At 43.3% G+C, this 20,930-nt stretch overlaps 1 protein-coding gene across 4 annotated transcripts in view; it reads right to left on the minus strand.

The window, feature by feature from the left end:
* LOC105920646 (E3 ubiquitin-protein ligase HECW1) overlaps positions 1-20,930 on the minus strand; it is a 159,764-nt gene that overhangs the window by 124,850 nt on the left and 13,984 nt on the right. Inside the window, exon 2 of one of the 4 annotated variants that reach the window (XM_036125185.1) lies at positions 1,093-1,150. The exons of the other annotated variants lie outside the window; for them this stretch is intronic. Within the exon in view, the coding sequence (XP_035981078.1) occupies positions 1,093-1,119 (27 nt within the window). The 5' untranslated portion in view covers positions 1,120-1,150. The remainder of the gene's footprint in view (positions 1-1,092; positions 1,151-20,930) is intronic. 4 annotated transcript variants of the gene reach the window in all.

Consider the following 20,930-nt stretch of genomic DNA (forward strand, 5'->3'; position numbering starts at 1 on the left):
GGGTTTAATCCAATGTTGGCCCACCCTTTGCTGCTATAACAACCTTAGTTCCTCTAGAAAGGATTTCCATAGGTTTCAGCGATGTGTTTAATAAGCATTTTGGACCATTTTTCCAGAAGTGGATTGATAGGTCAGACACTGATGTTGGACGAATAGGACTGGCTCTCCCTTCTAATTTATCCCAAAGGTGTTTTGTGAGGTTGATGTCTGGGCTCAGGGCAGAGAGGTTTTTCCACACAAAATGTGCTCACCCATGCGTTCAAGTTGAACCCATCCCTAAGTTTACCCACAAAGATGCAAACCCAGACTTATTAGTTGGATTTCCAGACAAAGAAGCATGGTATATATTTCCAGAGATCACATGACCACTGCACTAAAGTCCAGTAGTGGTATGTTTTACAGAACTACATCTACCGTTTTGCATTGCATTTGGTGATTTACTACTTGTATGCAGCTACTTAGTCATGGAAACCCCTTCAATTAAGTACTCTGTGAGGTTCTTGAGCTAATCTGAACCCTGGAGCTTGAAGGTCTGCAGCTATTGACTCTCCAGAAAGTAGACGACCTTTGTGCACTCTGCACCTCAGTATCCCCTGACCTTACTCTGTTATATTGTGTTTACAATTGCCTCTATAATGTCATAACATTAAAAAACAGCTGTGAAATGTTCTGTGGAGAGGAATAAACTCATTGAATATATTACATCCTATCATGGTACCAAGCTGGAATTCACTGACCTTCAGAAAGAAAGCTATTCTTTAACAAATGTTTGTGGAAGCATCCTGCATGCCTGGGGGCTGGATTTGATACACTGGTGGCAACAGAACTGATTGAAACATCTGAACTCAATTGGTCAGATGGTTACCCAATACTTTTGACAATATAGTTTACATTTAATATTGTTGTCTGTTACAAAAATGCAGCAAGATAAGAGTTTGAAATAAGGATGAAACACTTAAATATCAGGCCTTTCCACATAGCATGTCTGTATCACAAGGCTTCGGTGTCTCATGATGTTACAAAGAAACTGTAGATGCAAACAGAAAATGGGTGGTGAGAGCCAAGGGCAAGGGGGGGGGGGGGGGCACTGACCTTGAAACTACAGAGCTGCATCAGCATAATGACCAGGTAACCCAAAGCAGACCAAAACCTAAAGGGAAGTGGGACGAGAAGGGTGGTGTGTTACAGTGGAAGCAGCAGATGAAAGTCAAGCATGGCACACTTCCTCACATCAGAGCAAAAAAATAAACATCACTGTCATCATCATTTCATGCTTCATCTTGTTCAGATAAAAATATGAATAATCCAGAATGAGTGGAAACACAGGTGGACAAACACAGGAACAAAGACAATGTGTCCTTTTCACAAAAAACATGGAGGACACAGAGACAGAGCAGCTCACATTTATAGTAAGACACCAGGAAAAAAAAACAGCAACAACAACATGGTTACATGCACATCAATGAGAAGTCACATGGTTGGGGTTCCTGCAAACAGAACTATTTGTAAGAAATCTGCTCTGAGAACTGATAGAAGTTCACTGCATTTGCTAATTTATCCATTAAACTGTTATAACAGGATTTACAATAGAGATGTGCGTGCCAGCTAGGAGCTGAAGGTGACATTTACAGATTCCTGTAAAAGAGAAAAAAAATCACATCTCCTGGCCACATCCTTAACGTTGCAACCACAAGCTTCAATGAATGGCATTACAAAGTAGAAAGTACAAATAGTAACACTTGGGAGCCTGTTTGTTTTTTTGACAAGTTACCCAGTAAAAGTCATTGTCTCATGCATATTTCCTAAAACAAAGTCCCCAAACATGTTACCCACTCACGTGCATGAAGAACAAAACACCTGCCCTGTATTTGTATTGGGCTATCACATACAATTCCAATAAAATGCACTGAAATGTGGTCAGGACGAGGGAAAGTGACATGCTGAAACATGAAGTGGCCAGTGCGACACCGGCGGTTTCGCCACGGATCGGTCTTTTGAGGTAGAGGATTTTCACCCCCCTCATTATCGGGGGTTGTGGGTGGGTTTGTGGAGTCCTGCCGCCATTTTTGTTATCAGTTGAAGCCATTGGCTCAAGGCGCTGATCCAGAGAAGCCCAAAGCCGGCGCTGCAGAGACGGACTGCGTGTAGTTTCCGGGTGGTATGTGGGCAGCATTATTTTTCAAATGGGCTGACGTTCAAAGCAGTTACACACGCTGAACACTATCGATCAATGCTCTCAATGCACCTCCAATGCTGCCAGATTTTGCGAGAAACAAGCCTAAAAGAATCCCAACAGAGGCAGCTTCTAATCAGTATAAATGGTTGGGTTGGGTTGGGTTGGGTGCTACCACACATTTTAGCCGGCCTGCAACACTGGTGCTGTCTGCAACACTGCAGCAGCGCAACCAGGTTACTTAATAGCTCTTGTTGTGCAAGCACGATAACCAGGAAAAAGGATTTCTATCAGAAAACAAGCCAAGCCCAAACTTCACATTCAAAACCAAGCCTTAAAACCACGACTTCTGAAATTGGCAAGCGACTTTACAGGAAACTAGCCCAAAGTTGCTTATAATAAGCGGACTTGGCAACACTGCTCACAAGAAAGAGCATGTGTGTGAGATGCTTTTATAGCCGATCACGACGCTATGATGACGAAGGCATGTACTGTTTGGACAACTAGGAAAATTCTGCTGCAACAGCCATCATCCAACCACTAAGATGGTTTTAAGACAGATATTGCAGAAGTATTCAAGTTTACTTGGAAATGGGAAAATCTAAGCACCTTTAGGTCCAGTTTATTTTTTTTTATAATTTTATGGAGGGGTTTGTGAGTTAAATTTAAATTCACTTCACACAGATTGATGACTGACTAACTGAAGACACTCTTTTGTTGTATGACAGTCAGATGAAGAAGATGTTCAGGGTTGTCCGTAGTATTCTTCATATTATACCGAATCCCACAATCATCATCAGGGGTTCTGGGGTACTCACTAGAACAGAGCCGGCCTTCTTCATCAGCTTGTGGACCTTTTTTAAGTCACACCCCTGCTTTGTCCAGATGACAGTGGGTTTGATGAAACAGGTGTATGATGGAATCAAACTTGTTATTCACGCTCGCGGTAATGACACCTGGTCACGCCGATCGGAGGTCACTAAAGTTGGTGTTGCTTCGGTGTGTGAGTTTACTAAAACAATGTCGGACTCCGTAATTTTCTCTGGTCCCCTGCCTGATGTGACCAGTGATGACATGTTTAGCCGCATGTCATCATTCAACCGCTGGTTTTCTAGGTGGTGTCCTGAAAACAACGTGGGCTACATTGATAACTGGCAAACTTTCTGGGGAAAACCTGGTCTGATCTGGAAAGACGGCATCCATCCCACTTTGGATGGTGCAGCTCTTCTTTCTAGGAATCTGGCCGGATTTATTAGTTCTCCTAAATGCTAACAACCCAGGGTCCAGACCAGGAAGCAGAGCCATAGTTTAACACACCTCTCTGCAGCTTCTGTACTGTTACCCACCCATTACCCTATAAGACCAGTTCATTGTTATTGTTTTGATGCGGGTTTTTCGCGCATGCGCGGCAGACTGGTAGGCAAAAGGCGAACACAATGGCGGACGCAAACAGAGAAACTGACGAGTTCTCCACGTATTTTTGTTCTTTAGATAACGTATCACAAGATCGTTTTAAGAGTAAGTTGATGGTTCATGGTATCAGATTGCCAGATCCACACAGCAAAAGCCTGAAGGGACGGAGCGAGTCTGTGAAATGCTGGCCAAGTGTTCCGTACCGCGACATATACAGCTGCCTTATAAACATGCAGGCCAGTACACACGAGAGAGCACGAAAGCCCCTGAAACCACTGGACGGCTACAATTATTTTATATCGGGACATAGGCACCAGCAACCCCTGCGACCCCATGAGGGATTAAGCTGGTCAGAAAATGGATGGATGGATGGATGTTCAGACATGTTTGTGTAACAGCAGAAAGCGGAGTCGGACACAGACCGCGCCTCAGCAGAGAGGAAGACCCGCCAGGTAGGTTAAAAAAAAAACATTGTTCACTATGGATTATTTTGGTGTTTTTGTCTTGTTAAAATGGGTGGGGGTGTCGGCAACGTTGCAGCGTAAACACAAACGTACTAGCGCGCGTGAACAGGGGTGTAATGCAGCCGCTGTCTGGTGAACATTATTGCATACTGATTGCACGAAGAAAACTAAAATGATGCGGCGTGTTGCTGCTGCAGCACATCGACTCCACTTCTCCCGGCCCCGTCTAGCAATTGCCACCTCCCCTCCGCCGCTATTTAAGTAGAACAATAACTAGTGCAGAAATAAGTTGTATTTACTGGAGATGAAGTGTAGACTGCAAATTCTGTCATGGTATGATGGCTCCCACAGTCCATTGGGATTGTCTGCTTGCGCTCTTTTCATTGAAATTATCCATTTCTTTCTTTTTTCTTCGTCCTTCGGTAAACTAGCGCGGCAGACTGGTAGGCAAAAGGCGAACACAATAGCGGACGCAAACAGAGAAACTGACGAGTTCTCCACGTATTTTTGTTCTTTAGATAACGTATCACAAGATCGTTTTAAGAGTAAGTTGATGGTTCATGGTATCAGATTGCCAGATCCACACAGCAAAAGCCTGAAGGGACGGAGCGAGTCTGTGAAATGCTAGCCAAGTGTTCCGTACCGCGACATATACAGCTGCCTTATAAACATGCAGGCCAGTACACACGAGAGAGCACGAAAGCCCCTGAAACCACTGGACGGCTACAATTATTTTATATCGGGACATAGGCACCAGCAACCCCTGCGACCCCGTGAGGGATTAAGCTGGTCAGAAAATGGATGGATGGATGGATGTTCAGACATGTTTGTGTAACAGCAGAAAGCGGAGTCGGACACAGACCGCGCCTCAGCAGAGAGGAAGACCCGCCAGGTAGGTTAAAAAAAAAACATTGTTCACTATGGATTATTTTGGTGTTTTTGTCTTGTTAAAATGGGTGGGGGTGTCGGCAACGTTGCAGCGTAAACACAAACGTACTAGCGCACGTGAACAGGGGCGTAATGCAGCCGCTGTCTGGTGAACATTATTGCATACTGATTGCACGAAGAAAACTAAAATGATGCGGCGTGTTGCTGCTGCAGCACATCGACTCCACTTCTCCCGGCCCCGTCTAGCGATTGCCACCTCCCCTCCGCCGCTATTTAAGTAGAACAATAACTAGTGCAGAAATAAGTTGTATTTACTGGAGATGAAGTGTAGACTGCAAATTCTGTCATGGTATGATGGCTCCCACAGTCCATTGGGATTGTCTGCTTGCGCTCTTTTCATTGAAATTATCCATTTCTTTCTTTTTTCTTCGTCCTTCGGTAAACTAGCGCGGCAGACTGGTAGGCAAAAGGCGAACACAATGGCGGACGCAAACAGAGAAACTGACGAGTTCTCCACGTATTTTTGTTCTTTAGATAACGTATCACAAGATCGTTTTAAGAGTAAGTTGATGGTTCATGGTATCAGATTGCCAGATCCACACAGCAAAAGCCTGAAGGGACGGAGCGAGTCTGTGAAATGCTGGCCAAGTGTTCCGTACCGCGACATATACAGCTGCCTTATAAACATGCAGGCCAGTACACACGAGAGAGCACGAAAGCCCCTGAAACCACTGGACGGCTACAATTATTTTATATCGGGACATAGGCACCAGCAACCCCTGCGACCCCGTGAGGGATTAAGCTGGTCAGAAAATGGATGGATGGATGGATGTTCAGACATGTTTGTGTAACAGCAGAAAGCGGAGTCGGACACAGACCGCGCCTCAGCAGAGAGGAAGACCCGCCAGGTAGGTTAAAAAAAACATTGTTCACTATGGATTATTTTGGTGTTTTTGTCTTGTTAAAATGGGTGGGGGTGTCGGCAACGTTGCAGCGTAAACACAAACGTACTAGCGCGCGTGAACAGGGGCGTAATGCAGCCGCTGTCTGGTGAACATTATTGCATACTGATTGCACGAAGAAAACTAAAATGATGCGGCGTGTTGCTGCTGCAACACATCGACTCCACTTCTCCCGGCCCCGTCTAGCGATTGCCACCTCCCTTCCGCCGCTATTTAAGTAGAACAATAACTAGTGCAGAAATAAGTTGTATTTACTGGAGATGAAGTGTAGACTGCAAATTCTGTCATGGTATGATGGCTCCCACAGTCCATTGGGATTGTCTGCTTGCGCTCTTTTCATTGAAATTATCCATTTCTTTCTTTTTTCTTCGTCCTTCGGTAAACTACAGAAACGTACATCAGACGATTTGGAATGCCTCTGTGTGCAACCGGGAGCACAACAAGTCGTAGGCATTGTTTAGATTCCAAAAATAAACGAACTAAAAGTACGCTCTAAATCACCCGTTTTGTCATGTAGTAGACGAGAACAGTATTGTTTTTGCCTACCCGCGGGACCCGGATGTAGCGCTGACGTCATGCGGGATGTCAGCGCATTTGTTTTCAGAGGAGCTAAAGGAGGGTGCTGTAATGCCTTGTGCCGTCTAGCATGTCAAAATCAAGAGCTAGCTGGCTTTACCATAATTTGCGAAGAGTCAGATAGCTTTACCACAGTATAAAAACTGCATCTGGTTATTAACTGAACTGGCGCGGTCTGCGGAATATTCCTTATTTCCAGCTTGGACTCATGTCCAAGCTGGAAATAAGGAAACCATCTTTCATTCTGATTTATTAATTAGTCCCAGGCCAACTAATAACTACAGTTCTTTTGAACATTTAACCCTGTTTCCCTCATCCAAATTGCAAAGCAATAAAACCTCTTCTGTTTGTTGTTTTGTATCATCCAACGGGCCCTTACTCTCAGTTTTTGGATCAGTTGTCAGACTTCTTATCTGATTTAGTGATAAACACTGACAAGGTTGTTATAGTGGGGGATTTCAACATTCATGTTGACACAGAATGTGATAACCTTAGCGTAGCCTTTAAAACTATCCTAGATTCAATTGGTTTTGCTCAAAATGTGCATAAACCGACGCACTCTTGGCTCCATACTTTAGACCTTCTGCTGACATATAGCATTGATTGTGAAGAATTAACAGTATTTCAATCTGAAAAACTCACGAAGAGAGAAAATGCAATTAGAAGAATTTATTGGTACAACGATGTAACTTTGGTGCTCAGGCCCAGCAGGAAACATAAACGCAGATTTATATTTTAATGTAGATAGCAGATGTACTAGAATAGGGATATTTCCCCCCGGGCCTGAAACTGGTGGTGGAGTTTAGATGGATGAAGTTGGTTAATCCATAGAGGCTGGTTTGCAAGGTGATTTACTTGGGTTAAATGTCCAGCTTGAATAACAAAGTTTGCATTAACTGTCCATGATGAGCAAGCATGAAGTGACTGTGGAGAGAAAAAACTCCCCTTTGGGAAGAAACCTCTGGCAGAACCAGGCTTAACATGGCGGTCTTCTGCCGGACCGTTTTAAGAGTGACGGGAACTTCGTGAGAGTCCGGAGGAACTATACTCTGGAAGACAAGGTTGAAGGAGCAATGAGGAAAGTCAGAAGAGCTTGCTACGATGGTGGAGAAGGGGATGGAGGTGGGTTGACTGAATCGAAATCCGACATAGTAGCGCTGGTTCTTGCGTTTGCTGAAAGCAGGCTGAGAGATGATTTGGAGTTGCTTTTAAAGGTGAACGCTGGATGATGATCGAGGAGATGTAGCTTCAATCGGATTGGCTGCATCGGAGGCGGATCAGCCTCTGATTGGATGGGGTAGTCAAGAGTTTCTTCAGTTTGAATTTCCGCCTTTAGCTTCATTTCAATCTGAAAAACTCACGAAGAGAGAAAATGCAATTAGAAGAATTTATTGGTACAATGATGTAACTTTGGCGTTAAGGCCCAGCAGGAAACATAAACACAGATTTATACTTTAATGTAGATAGCAGATGTACTAGAATAGGGATATTTCCCCCCCAAAAATTTGCCGAGGTTAAGGCCAGAGCGCCAGCATAAGTAATGAAGGACTTCCTTATACAAGGGCTGCTACATGTGATAAATGAAATAATCGTGACTGGGAACGTGGCGGTAAGCATGGCAGGGAGCACAGAAGGGGACAATGCAGGAGCATAGCAGGGAGCCTAGGAGGGAATATTGCAGGGAGCATGGCAGGGAACAAGCAGGGAGCATGCAGGGAACACACAGGGAGCATGGCAGAGAATGCAGGGAGTATGGCAGAGAACGCAGGGAACACACAGGGAGCATGGCAGAGAACGCAGGGGGTATGGCAGAGAACGCAGGGAGTATGGCAAAGAACGCAGGGAGTATGGCAGAGAACGCAGGGACTATGCCACAGAACACAGGGAGTATGCCAGAGAACGCAGGGAGTATGCCAGAGAACGCAGGGAACACACAGGGAGTATGGCAGAGAACGCAGGGAACACACAGGGAGCATGGCAGGAAACACACAAGGAGCATGGTAGAGAACACACAGGGAGCATGCAGAGAACGCAGGGAGCATAGGAAGGGCAAGGCGCAAAGCAGGGCACATGTTAGCATGATGATGAAGATGAGTTTAGCAATGATGGGAATGTATTTTTAAAACCACCACCAGTATTCGAAGTAGCTTACCCTACAGACAGAGAGAGCGTTGAGCTGCTAGGATTGATGAATGTTCAGGGCGGATATATGATGTATAGGCTGATGATGTCCATCGGCCCAACTGCTGGAGAGAAGCCGCAGGGACTCCACGAGCGGCTGCTGTTGTAGCTACCCCTATCCTAAATGAATGGCTGGAATAATGACTGGATGAAAGACCACAGGATTGTAATAGTATTTTGAGATGATCTTGGAACCAGCGTGCTGACATAGGAGAACCCTCAGGCGTGACGAAAAGGGCTTTGGAATGAAGAAAAAACTTTTGACGTTTTTCAACGAATTTAAACATAGTGATGAACAGGCAAAAGGGGCCATTTATACGTGCGATAGAAATAGAACATGATCCTTTCCCTTTAGAATGTTTCAAAAATATTTTGTAATGATCGATATAGAAACGAAGGTCTGAAAGAGAAAGATGTCGGGAAGGATCGAAACAACTATTAGTTGGAGTGAATTCACCTACTCTCAAAAAGCCATAGAAGGCCATTGAGAAGGTGGTTGATAAAAGATCCTTAACGTAGGAAGAGTAAGGGCTTAATGAAAGTGAGGACAAAAGCCTTTTAAGGATAGGGAAGGTTATAGGTTTACGTGAATCAGATACGCAAAAAGAATGTTTTACCAAACCTTTAAGAAGGAGCTTAATAGAGGTGTTTTTGAAAAGACTATGCGAATCAGGGTTATGGCATTTTGAAAAGAAATTAATATACGAATATAAGAAACTTTAAAATGGAGTTTGTCAAAGCAATACGAAATGAAAGCCAAAACGGAGGTAATGAGTAATGGGTATAAAGGTATGTGGAGACTGAAGCAAAATTTTGTGAAAAGTTGCCATGCGAAATTATAAGTTCTGAGGGTTGAGGGAGCTAAACCTGATTTTATGTAAAGACTGGAGGAAAGTAAGTACGTATGAAGAGAGTGAGTTAATTGAGGATTAGTTCCTCTAGAGGGGGAACAGGAGTCGAATGGAGGTCGGCAGAAGGACAAAGATGACGGAAGGTCTGAAATTTAAAACGAGAAAGAGCATCAGCAGCATGGTTATAATGACCGGGGACGTGAAGAGCTGATATGATAAAGTTGTTAGTGACTGCTTGCCAAGTTATTCCTCTGATGAACGGCATGAGTGACTGAGAGGAGGAGCGACCTTTATTAATGGCATCAACGACTGCCGTGTTGTCGCAGAAAGCGGATATGCGCTTTCTCTTCCAAAGCGGGCCCCACAGATGGCAAGCTACTGCTATAGGGTACACCTCGCATAACGCAGATGATTGGGAGTTAGCGAAAGAGGAAGGCCACGAATCAGCAAACCACCTGTTCTGAAAGAACCCCCCAAAACCTACGGATGGGGCAGCATCCGTGAAGAATTGAAGCATGTCAGCAGATTGAATGATGTCATCATAGAATAAAGATTTACTGTTCCAGTCATGAAGTAGCCTAGCCCAGAGAGAAAGATCGGAATGGCAACCTTCGTCCAGAGAAACCTGATCTATGAGGGAGGGAACGGAATTAGCCAAGTCAAGCAGTCGGGAAATAAAGGAACGACCTTGGGGGATGATGCGCATAGCAAAATTAAGGTGACCAAGCAAGGAAAGCAACTGACATTTGGAAATTATTGATGCAGATGTATAAGACTGAGAAATCTCGTGAATCCGAGACAGCTTGTCTGCGGGCAGGAATGCGATCATGGCCATGGTTTTCTCTTCGGACAGAGGGACGCCGAGACGGTTAAAGAGCTTTTTTAGTTTAAGAAGTGATGAACTGGGCCGGATGGAGGGAGGATCTATAAGTAGAAAATCATCCAGGAGATGAAGAACAGATGGGAGATGAGTAACATTGAGGAGAGTCCAGCACAAAGCTTCTGAAATTTTGTCAAACAGGCAAGGACTGCTTCTGCAGCCAAAGGTAAGACGAACAGAAAAATAAAATAAGGACTTCCATTTAGCAGCAAACAGGTGCCATTGAGAGGGGTGAATGGGAACAATTTTGAAGGCATCAGCAATATCAGCTTTAGCCAGCCAGGCCCCTTGCCCGGTTATCTTGATCAGGGAAATAGCGTGGTCTACAGAAGCGTAGTGAAGGGAAAAGGCGGAAAGAGGGATGAGGCTATTGATGGAGGAGTGATGGCCAGAATGAGGGGCAGATAAATCCAATATGAGCCTCTTTTTCCCAGAGTATTTACGGGTAGCTACCCCTAGAGGACTCACACGGAAAGGGGCAAACGGAGAAGTTTTAAAAGGACCAATCATGAAACCCTTGGACACTTCTTTGTGAAGTAGCTGGTCTACAATGTCTGGTTCTTTTAAGGCGGATTGAAGATTAGGAGAGACGTGGGTGAGGGAGGGGGGGTTATAAACTCCGACGTGGAAACCTTGAGATAGACCGGTAAGAATGAAATTGACAAAAGTGTGATCAGGATGATGAATAAGACAAACTGCCAATTCAGAAATGATAATGGGGGTGGAAAGATGACGAGCTATTAAGGTCTGAAGGAACTATTTCTCATGAAGAGTTTGCGGCGGGGACAGACGGACTTGGGATGCGCATCCTTGCAATAACTGCAAATATGGAGAAAATTGCAATTAGGTAAAGAGCAAAGACTTTCATTAAACTTATTGCAAATGGCTCTGGATTTAAATACCTGAACATTTCTACCTCGGCGGTCTGTGGGCTGGACAAATGTAGATGAGAGCGAAGGATTAGGTTGAGTGCTAGATTTAAAAGGAATAGAAGGGCAAAATGCGCTGAGGTGACTGGTTGAATGACAAGAAGAACAGAGGATGGACTGAGTCAGCATGATTAATAAATCTGTGTCCAAGACAGACCAGTCCAAACAAACCCCGGATTGAGCCAAGGTTGCAGCTGCTTTAGTAGTGAAAGATTTGTGGTATTGGTAAAAGAGGTTATTGCCGGGGGCGCTAGTGAGCAGCGTATGGGGGGCGCTAGTGAGCAGCGTATGGAGTAGACGTGTTTTTTGTGGCTCCGCACTACTTAAGAAATAATTTCTTATTTACATTGATATTTTGCCGACATTTCGGTCCCCCGGCACGCTGACCAACTTTTTTGACTTTGAGGATGACAAAACCCAAGACAGATAAAGGAAAGAAGCATGATAAGGCTTCAGAAGAGATGACTGGGCAGCACGTGCAGGAGCTAGCTAACCAAGGAGCAACCGCAACAGAAGCTGAACCAGCGCACAAGCATGATAAGGAACCTTCCACGATCCTCGCTGCAATAAACAACATGAGTAAGACAATGAATGATAGATTTAATGATCTCGAGGCAACCCTCGCTACAACCCAGGCGTCCCTATCAAATCTTGTGGATTGGATCAAGGAGGTGGAGGATGTTACATCCAACCACAGGGGTCGCCTTTCCAAACTGGAGGAGAGCTGTGCCAAGATCCAGGCAGAGAATGAAGCTCTTCGCGCAAAAATTATCGATGTTGAAGCCCGCTCCAGGAGGCAGAATATCAAAATCATCGAGTTACCGGAAAAGATCGAGGGTGGACGTTTAAGAGAGTTCCTGATTAAGTTCATTCCGGAATTGCTCGGTACGGAACATTTTTCCACACAACTGGAGGTGGACCGGGGCGCATCGGCTGGGAAGTGGGCCGCCGGGTGACAACGCGCGCCCGCGAGCAATAATTGCACGAATTCACTATCCCCTCCGCCACAAGGATAAGCCGATCTACATCTTCCCTGATTACCCGGCGGAGGGGATGAGGCAGCGGCAGGCGTTTGATAGTGTGAAAAAGCGGCTGCTAGATGCTGGAGCGAGGTGTGGCGTCTTGTACCCGGCGCGCTTACGGGTCACCATCGGCTCTACGGATAAGACGTTCTCCTCTCCGCAGGATGCAGAGGTCTTTGCAGAAACTTTACAGAATCGCTGAACAACTGGAAGGTTGAGACTCTGTGGTATGTGCTCTTTGTTTATGATCATTTGGGACCGGAATTACATTTATAACAGTTAGATGTTTTATCATAATCTAAGTTTGTTTAATTTGAGTGGGTAAAGGAGCCTGTTTGGAGTTTGCTTGTTATTTATATGGCCTGCACGGCCCGGCTCCCTCTATCTGGTTATGTGGGGTTTCTATTCTCACTTTGTTTGGGAAAGTGGGATGGGGGATATTTTTTTGTTGTCGTTTTTTCTTGTTCAAAAAAATATTTTATGTGTTTCATTACATTGTCAAGCCAACATATAAGTGCACTGAGGCCATTCTGCTGAAATAAATCTGTGTGCAATAACATATTACAAGGCGGTGGCATAACTTTTACTAGTTGGAATGTCAAGGGTCTGGGGCATGTCCTAAAAAGGGCTAAAGTATTTTCCCACTTAAAATCCTTATCTGCGGACATTGTTTACCTCCAAGAAACACACATAAGACCAGGTAAGGAGGGGTTATTGAGATGCAGTTGGACAGACCAAATTTTTCAGTCCACCTTTTCAGGTAAAGCTCGTGGGGTGGCAATTCTAATTCGTAGAACAGTTCCATTTAAGCATATTTCTACTCTGACCGACCCTAATGGCAGATTTATATTGGTAACGGGCTATCTATATTCTTTTCATGTTACGCTTCTTAACATATATGGCCCCAATTTTGAGGACCCTGGCTTTTTTAGAAAAATATTTAATTTGCTTCCTGACCTGACTGATACACACCTAATTTTGGGGGGAGATTTTAACTGTGTGCTTGACACCTACCTGGACAGGTCGACTCGAACAAGACAGCCACCCTCCTTCTCCTCTGCGATTTTGAACACCCTTATGACGTCAGCAAACTTGTTTGATATTTGGAGACTACAGCACCCAGTGGAGAGGGATTATTCCTTCTTTTCAAATATGCATAAGTCCTATTCAAGAATAGATTATTTTCTTCTCGACTCTAAATTAATATCTAATGTTGTATCTTCCAAATACCATACGCTTTTGATTTCAGACCACTCTCCACTTTGATTGACTCTCAATCTTAATAATAAGAAACAACAATACTTCTGGCGCTTTCATCAATCCCTGTTATCAGAGGAGACGTTATGTAAGTTCTTAGATAACAAAATATCTGAATTCCTAGATACCAATGATACAAAAGATGTTACAGACTCTACTTTATGGGAAACATTTAAAGTTGTGATGAGGGGGCATATTATCTCTTTCGAAAAGTTCCTGAAAAACAAAAGCCGGAAACGGCTTGTAGAAATTGAGACTGAACTAGCAAGCTTAGAATCTAACTACAAGTCCTCTCTCAACCCTTTGATTTTACAAAACATTCTTGCATTAAAATATGAATATAACACTGTTCTCTCCAGACAGGTGCTTGATCAGCTGTTTAAAATAAAGCAGAAGCACTTTGAACCCTCATAAATTACTGGCACGTCAGCTGCGGGGCTTGCAGGCCAACAGGGCAATACATAAAATTAAGTCTAAGGCAGGAAAAATCATAGTTGAACCTAGAAGCATAAATGACTCCTTTAAGGAATATTATGAACAACTGTACACGTCCAAAGCGAAAGGAGACATCTCAAACTGGCTCAAAGATTTGAATCTCCCAAAGTTGAGTGAGGCCTCGCAGGGGGCTCTCAACGCAGACATAAATGTGGAAGAGATCCTTGATGTAATTAAATCACTTCCCAATGCTAAGGCCCCTGGACCAGATGGTTTTGGTACTGAGCTTTATAAAAGATACGCCGGGAAAATTGCTCCTCTCCTCTGGAGGATGTTCGCTCATTCTCTTGATTCAGGAAAATTTCCCCCTACCATGTATGAAGCTAATGTAATATTATTACATAAAGAAGGCAGGGAGGAGACAGAGCTTTCATCGTATCGTCCTATTTCATTACTAAATTCGGACATTAAAATATTTGCTAAAGTACTGGCGAATAGACTAAGCAAATATATTTCCTCTATTGTGCATTTGGACCAAACGGGATTTGTCCCTAAAAGGTTCTCATTTTTCAATATCAGGCGGTTAATGAACATCATGTACCATAAATACGACAGTAAGTTCAGGGGAGCTGTTCTCTCCCTGGATGCTGAAAAGGCATTTGATCAATTGGAGTGGCCTTACATTCTGACGGTACTTGAAGAATTTGGGTTTGGTAGTAGATTTGTGTCTTGGATTAAAACAATGTATGCTCAACCATCTGCCTCTGTTCTCACAAACCAGGACAAGTCGGAGCCATTTCTATTGCATCGGGGAACCCGTCAGGGTTGCCCCCTTAGTCCTCTGCTTTTTGTGGTCGCTATGGAGCCCCTCGCTATTAGTATTAGAAACCACTCATTAATCAAACCAATTCCGTTGGGAGGCATTAACCACCATATTTTATTGTATGCCGATGATGTTGTGGTTTTTGTATCTCATCCTGAGCACTCAGTACCAATTCTCCTAGATCTTATTCGGTCATTTGGTGAGATTTCAGGTTATACTATTAATTGGCAAAAGTCTGAATTTATGTCACTGGGTGCAAGCCTCCCTTCTGAATTCTTAAATAATCTTTTATTTAAGATAACTGACCAACTGAAATATCTTGGAGTTATTTTGCCAAAAGACCTCAAACAAATTTTCAAATTGAACTTTTTAGTGAAAGTGGATAATCTTCGGAAAGATGTTGATAAATGGAGAACACTCCCACTCTCAATGATGGGCCGCATAAACGCCATTAAAATGGTGTCGTTGCCTAAATTTTTGTATCTTTTTCAGGGTCTGCCTATTTTTTTAACAAGGGCCTTTTTTAAATCACTGGACTCAATAATTTTACCCTTTGTCTGGGGTTTTAAAGCCCATAGGATATCAAAAACTAATTTATATAAACCAAGAGAGATGGGGCGATTAGGATTACCATGCTTCCAGCACTACTATTGGGCAGCGAATGCGAGGGCCTTGGTATACTGGCAGGAGGGTGGTGCTCAATAGAGGGTGGCTATTGAAAAAAGCAATGTTGGAAAAATTTCTCTTCAGGCACTTCTTTTCTCAGCACCGATTTCCCCCAGAAATAGCGGGGTAAATAATCTGATTGTTTTAAACTGTTTAAAAATATGGAAACAAATTAAGGTATATTGTGACCTACCGGATACCTCAGTTTATGCCCCAACTTATCGCACCCATGCTTTTCCCCATCACTATCAGATATATCATTTAAAAATTGGAGTCTAAAAGGCCTAACTACACTGAAAAATGTGTACATTGACAAAAAGTTTGCTTCCTTTGGAATGCTGAAGAACCGCTTTTCTCTTCCAGACACCGATTTTTTTAGATATTTGCAAATTAGAAATTGTGTTCAAGTTAATATCCCGAATTTTGTATCTCTCCCGGAAGAAAATAAGATAGACAGAATGCTGTTGGGCTCCCCAGAATCAAAAAAAATTATTTCAAGCTTTGTTGGCATTTTTGCAGAGGGAAATAATTTTGCCACAGACTCCTTGAGGGCTGCATGGGAGGAGGAGCTGGGTTTGCAGATTGGGAGTGAGGTCTGGGAGGAGGGTCTTGGGAGGATTCGGTCATGCTCTATTAATGCGAAACACCAGTTGATTCAGTTTAAGGTGTTTCATGGACTTCACTATTCAAAAACAAAATTGCACAGAATATTCCCCTCAATATCCTCAAAATGTGATAGATGTAAATCTGCTGATGGCTCCTTGACCCATCTGTTCTGGTCATGTCCCAAGCTCATCCAGTACTGGTGCGACATATTCAAATGGTTTTCTGAAGTGTATAAGTGTACCTTAATTCCAGAACCCCAGATTGCATTATTTGGACATTCTCCTTCACTTAGGACCTGCTGCATTTCTGTACGAACAACTGTGGTGTATGGAATGGTAAAAGCTAAGAAAGTAATATTAAGATTGTGGAAAACTGACAAGGTTCCTTTGTTTAAAATGTGGATAAGTGATTTTACTGAGACTCTTCATTTGGAAAGACTGCGGTACGACGTTAAGGGCTCCAATAATAAGTTCTGGCAACCGGTTTTGGACCATATTGCTTAGTCTAGGACTGACCCCGACACCCGCTCAGTTTCTTAGTATGCCACCCGTGCCTTCATAGATAAGTTGTACTATCCTTAAGTGTAAATGGTAACCAGTGCAATGTAACCATTACTTAGATAATTTCCCTGGCTTGAGGTTTTGTTTCCCTTTTTTTTTTTTTTTTTTTCTCAGTTATTACATGTTTTTATTTCTATTTTATATTGGTAAGAGTATGTTTTTCCTTAGATCGTAACTTGTTAACTATGTTTATGTGTTATACTCTTGTGTACAATTTTTGTATGTTGCATTTTGAAAACTTAATAAACATATATTTTAAAAAAAAAAGAAAAAAAAAAGAGGTTATTGCCAAATTTAATATGAAGATCTGCTATTAATACGAGGTAATTATCAAGCTTGACCCTGCGATCCGGATAGACTGAGCAAATAATGCCCCGGTAGATGCTGAATGCTGCAAGGAATTGGCCAATGGTGAGATCTTTGGATAAACGGGGATCGGATGATTTGAAAATGGCAATCATGTGGCCTGCTGAGGCGACTTGGTGTTCGACTTCATAGAAGGGGAGGATGAGTGAGACTAAATTAACATATTTCCCTTGAATAATATTTGAACGGAGGCGAGGAGAGACATTACAATGCATAGGAATATATAATCTACCTGAATGGAAAGGGCGGGGACAAAACATAATAAGCAGAGTGCAAAAAGAATTATAAAAGAACATGGTTAGATACATCTTACCTAGAGCTGGTCCGGGGCGTGCGTTGGCGAGCGTGAATGTAGGAGTGGGAGGGAGGAGATCCAACTGCGAAGTTAAAGGCAGCGATGACGTGGCAGTGTGGGGTTTTTCCAGGGCTTGAAGGCGTGCAGACAGAGTTACAACTGAGCGATTTAGAGTGTCCAGAGTGGAGCAAAGTGAAGCCGAAAACTGGTCAACAGCGGGAGGGTTGGGGAAGGGTGGTGCCACTATGAATTGGGAAGCCGGCATTGTAGGGACGTCTGACGAAGGACCTGCGACGGAACGGAGAGAGGGACCGGGTGCAGCAGCGGCTTGAGTTGGTGTAGAGCTGGAGCGTCCTCTAGTGCGTTTGGATTCCGAGCAGACGGAGGAACGGATGGAGGGGGAGAAGGAGAAGAATCTCGATGAGGCAATAAGGAGGCTAATTGAGAAAGTTGAGCAGAGTCTTAATCGGAGCCTGGTTGGATACCCCTGGAGCGCCGTGCGGAGGACGGAGATGAAAGAGTGGCTAGACGGGAACTTCTTCGTGCAGGAGGATTTGAAGGTAAGTTGATTTGTGATTGATTATCGTAGAACAAGGCATGGTCATCTGAATCGAAATTCGACATAGTAGGGCTGGTTCTTGCGTTTGCTGAAAGCAGGCAGAGAGATGATTTGGAGTTGCTTTTAAAGGTGAAAGCTGGATGATGATTGGGTTTCGAGGAGATGTAGCTTGAATCGGATTGGCTGCATCAGAGGCGGATCAGCCTCCGATTGGATGGGGTAGTCAAGAGTTTCTTCAGTTTGAATTTCCGCCTTTAGCTTCATTTCCTCACAACCCTGTCCTATCTCATCATTTTTAATAACATTTGAGTTTAATCTAACTGAGTTCTCCACCCCCAAAAGAGGGTTCCATTATAGTAGACCTTTATCTGACAATGCTGCATCAAACTTTAAAGAGTCTGTCCCCCTTTTAATATCGTCAGTATTGCAGAAATACCCTGCAGATAGCAGCAATATTGTTTATTCCCATTCACAAATAGATGTCTTTGTTAATGGTGTGACTTCGTCATTGCGTTCTGCATTAGACAGTGTAGCTTCCTTGAAAAAGGTGATTATTCACAGGAAGCTGGCTCCCTGGTTTAATTCAGAGCTGCGTTCTCCAGTTTTGCATTGCATTACACTTAAACTTAAGTTTTTGCTCTCTCTCTTTTTTCTTCATAGTAGGTACACCTGGTCTGGCGTTCTGTTAGCTGTGACATCATCCAGGGAAGACAGATCACCCGCTATTACCATCTAATGTAGAACAGATTACTGGATCAATGTGTGCTTCTGTGCTTCTGTGCTCTTTTGTCTGTCTTGTTGTGTCTCTGCACTGTCTTCTGTAACCCCCAGTCGGTCGAGACAGATGACCGTTCATACTGAGCCTGGTTCTGCTGGAGGTTTTTCCTTCCCGTTAATGGGGAGTTTTTCTTTCCGCTGTCGCTTCATGCTTGCTCAGTATGAGGGATTGCTGCAAAGCCATGGACAATGCAGACGACTCTTTCTGTAGTTCTACGCTTCTCCAGGAGTGAATGCTGCTTGTCGGGACTTTGATGCAATCAACTGGTTCCCTTATATAGGACATTTTTGATCAATCTGTATAATATGATTGAATTTGACTTTGTAAAGTGCCTTGGGATGACATGTTTCATTAATTTGGCGCTATATAAATAAAATTGAATTTAAATGTTCTTTGGTACTGGACCCAGGAGGGAAGTCTTCCTCAACACTGGAACCTTCCCTTGAGCCAGGTATGGTTGAAGTGCTGCAGAGTCTAACAGAACCACCCCACACAAGACTTTAGGACTCTGGGGCTGATACCATACAGACCTACAGCCTTGTTCTGGTTCGCTTTCTCCAGCTGTCTCTTCACCTGACTTCTAGAGACAGAAAGGCAAGAGGGGGAGGCAAGGGGAGCACCAACATCTCCTGATTTGGTTGAAGACACACATGTCAAAGTAGATGCTTATATGGACGAGGAGGAAGATAAAACATCTGAGGTGTGACAGAAAAGCTCTGGGTCAAGGGAGGGGGATCTCTGGCTGTGGGCAGCAGAGGAATATGCCAAGCTTGTTCCTGAAATTAACAATTTGAAGTATGTGTACAGTTCACTGGCTCTAACCCTAACTCTAAACATTAATCATAAAGAGGTCAGTCCTAAACCCCAGTTTGTTCATCTGTCAGTGAAAGACTAGTTTGCGTGTGAAGTAAACAAAGGTGGCACTAATTATTGTGATTAGGATGTTGAGCCTCAGCAGTGCAAAAGGCTCACTGTTGTCACTTCTAACACCTTCTTTTAACCGAGGGTTGTATGAGTGTGTATGACATTTGTGTCATTATTTTAAGGTCAACGCAAATAAGAGGCTTTTATAGTGTTATAGGAAATCTACAGGACCAAAAGAAAACATTGAGCCACTGATTCATATTCAAAGACTGCTAGCTCACACCCTGCAGTATACTCTCATTCTGAGGTTGAAAACATGTAGTTTCCATTTAATGTTAACTTTATTTTTCTCATTAGATGTGGCGTGGTAAGTAAGTGAGCTACTGTCAAAAAGGTGGAATGCTCATATATAAACTGATTAGTAGTAAGACAATCAGCAGAGGAATACCCAGTCTAAATCAACAGAAATACAAACCAGTGTTAATGAGACCACAGGGAAGGTAATTAATCAATAGTATTCAAGCTAGAATTTTCCGACTTTGCTAAAATCCCTGACGTCTTATAGTTGAACATTAATGTGAGCAGAATCATATCCAGGGAGAGAATCATGGTTGCTCTATTGCTTCGTTCTGACGCTTCCATAATTGCCCCATATTCATATTCAGTATAAACATGATTTATACTTCAGTCCATGTGGGAGACAGTCAGTATTGTGTGGGGCTGGAAAGCCCTTGGAGGAAATGAGCTCATCTAGAATGTCGGATTAATGGTCTCCCAAACTCTCTGGTTAACTTGTTTCAGTTTACTGCTCAGCTCAATGTGGATGCATAACCGTAGCTAGGATCTAATCATTGTACTGTTCCCAATCAGGAAGAAATACATGATGGACGGCTTTAAAGCCACCATATCGGTTGACAAACTTTATATCAATGGACAGTTGTTCAGGGATCAGAAGATCACCCCTTGGCTTTATTAGTTACACCACAGGTGGATTTAAAGCATGTTTCACTGATTAAAATAAATAAATAAATAAATAAATAAATAAAAAAGGTGCACAGATCGGTACACAGTGATAAATGAAATACACAGCTCAAGAGCACGTTGGTACGTTGGTATGGTTGTTGTCCACGGTTGGGTACACGAGGCATGGGCTATGGTTTATTCTTTTTCACATTCTCTTACTCTTTGCACTTTCTTATTTCTTTGTGTATTTCTATCTTATTTGTCTGCTTCTTTCCTGTTCATCAGACAATCACAAGCACATCATATGATGCTACCTGGGTCTATGTATGACTATTTTCTCGAGGGCATCCACCTTCTAACTACTCACTCACACCTATGGCGAATGTAAAGTTTGTGACATGGAATGTACATGGGGCTGG

This window comes from Fundulus heteroclitus, chromosome 21 (genome assembly GCF_011125445.2).
Source record: "Fundulus heteroclitus isolate FHET01 chromosome 21, MU-UCD_Fhet_4.1, whole genome shotgun sequence".
Taxonomy (NCBI): domain Eukaryota; kingdom Metazoa; phylum Chordata; class Actinopteri; order Cyprinodontiformes; family Fundulidae; genus Fundulus; species Fundulus heteroclitus.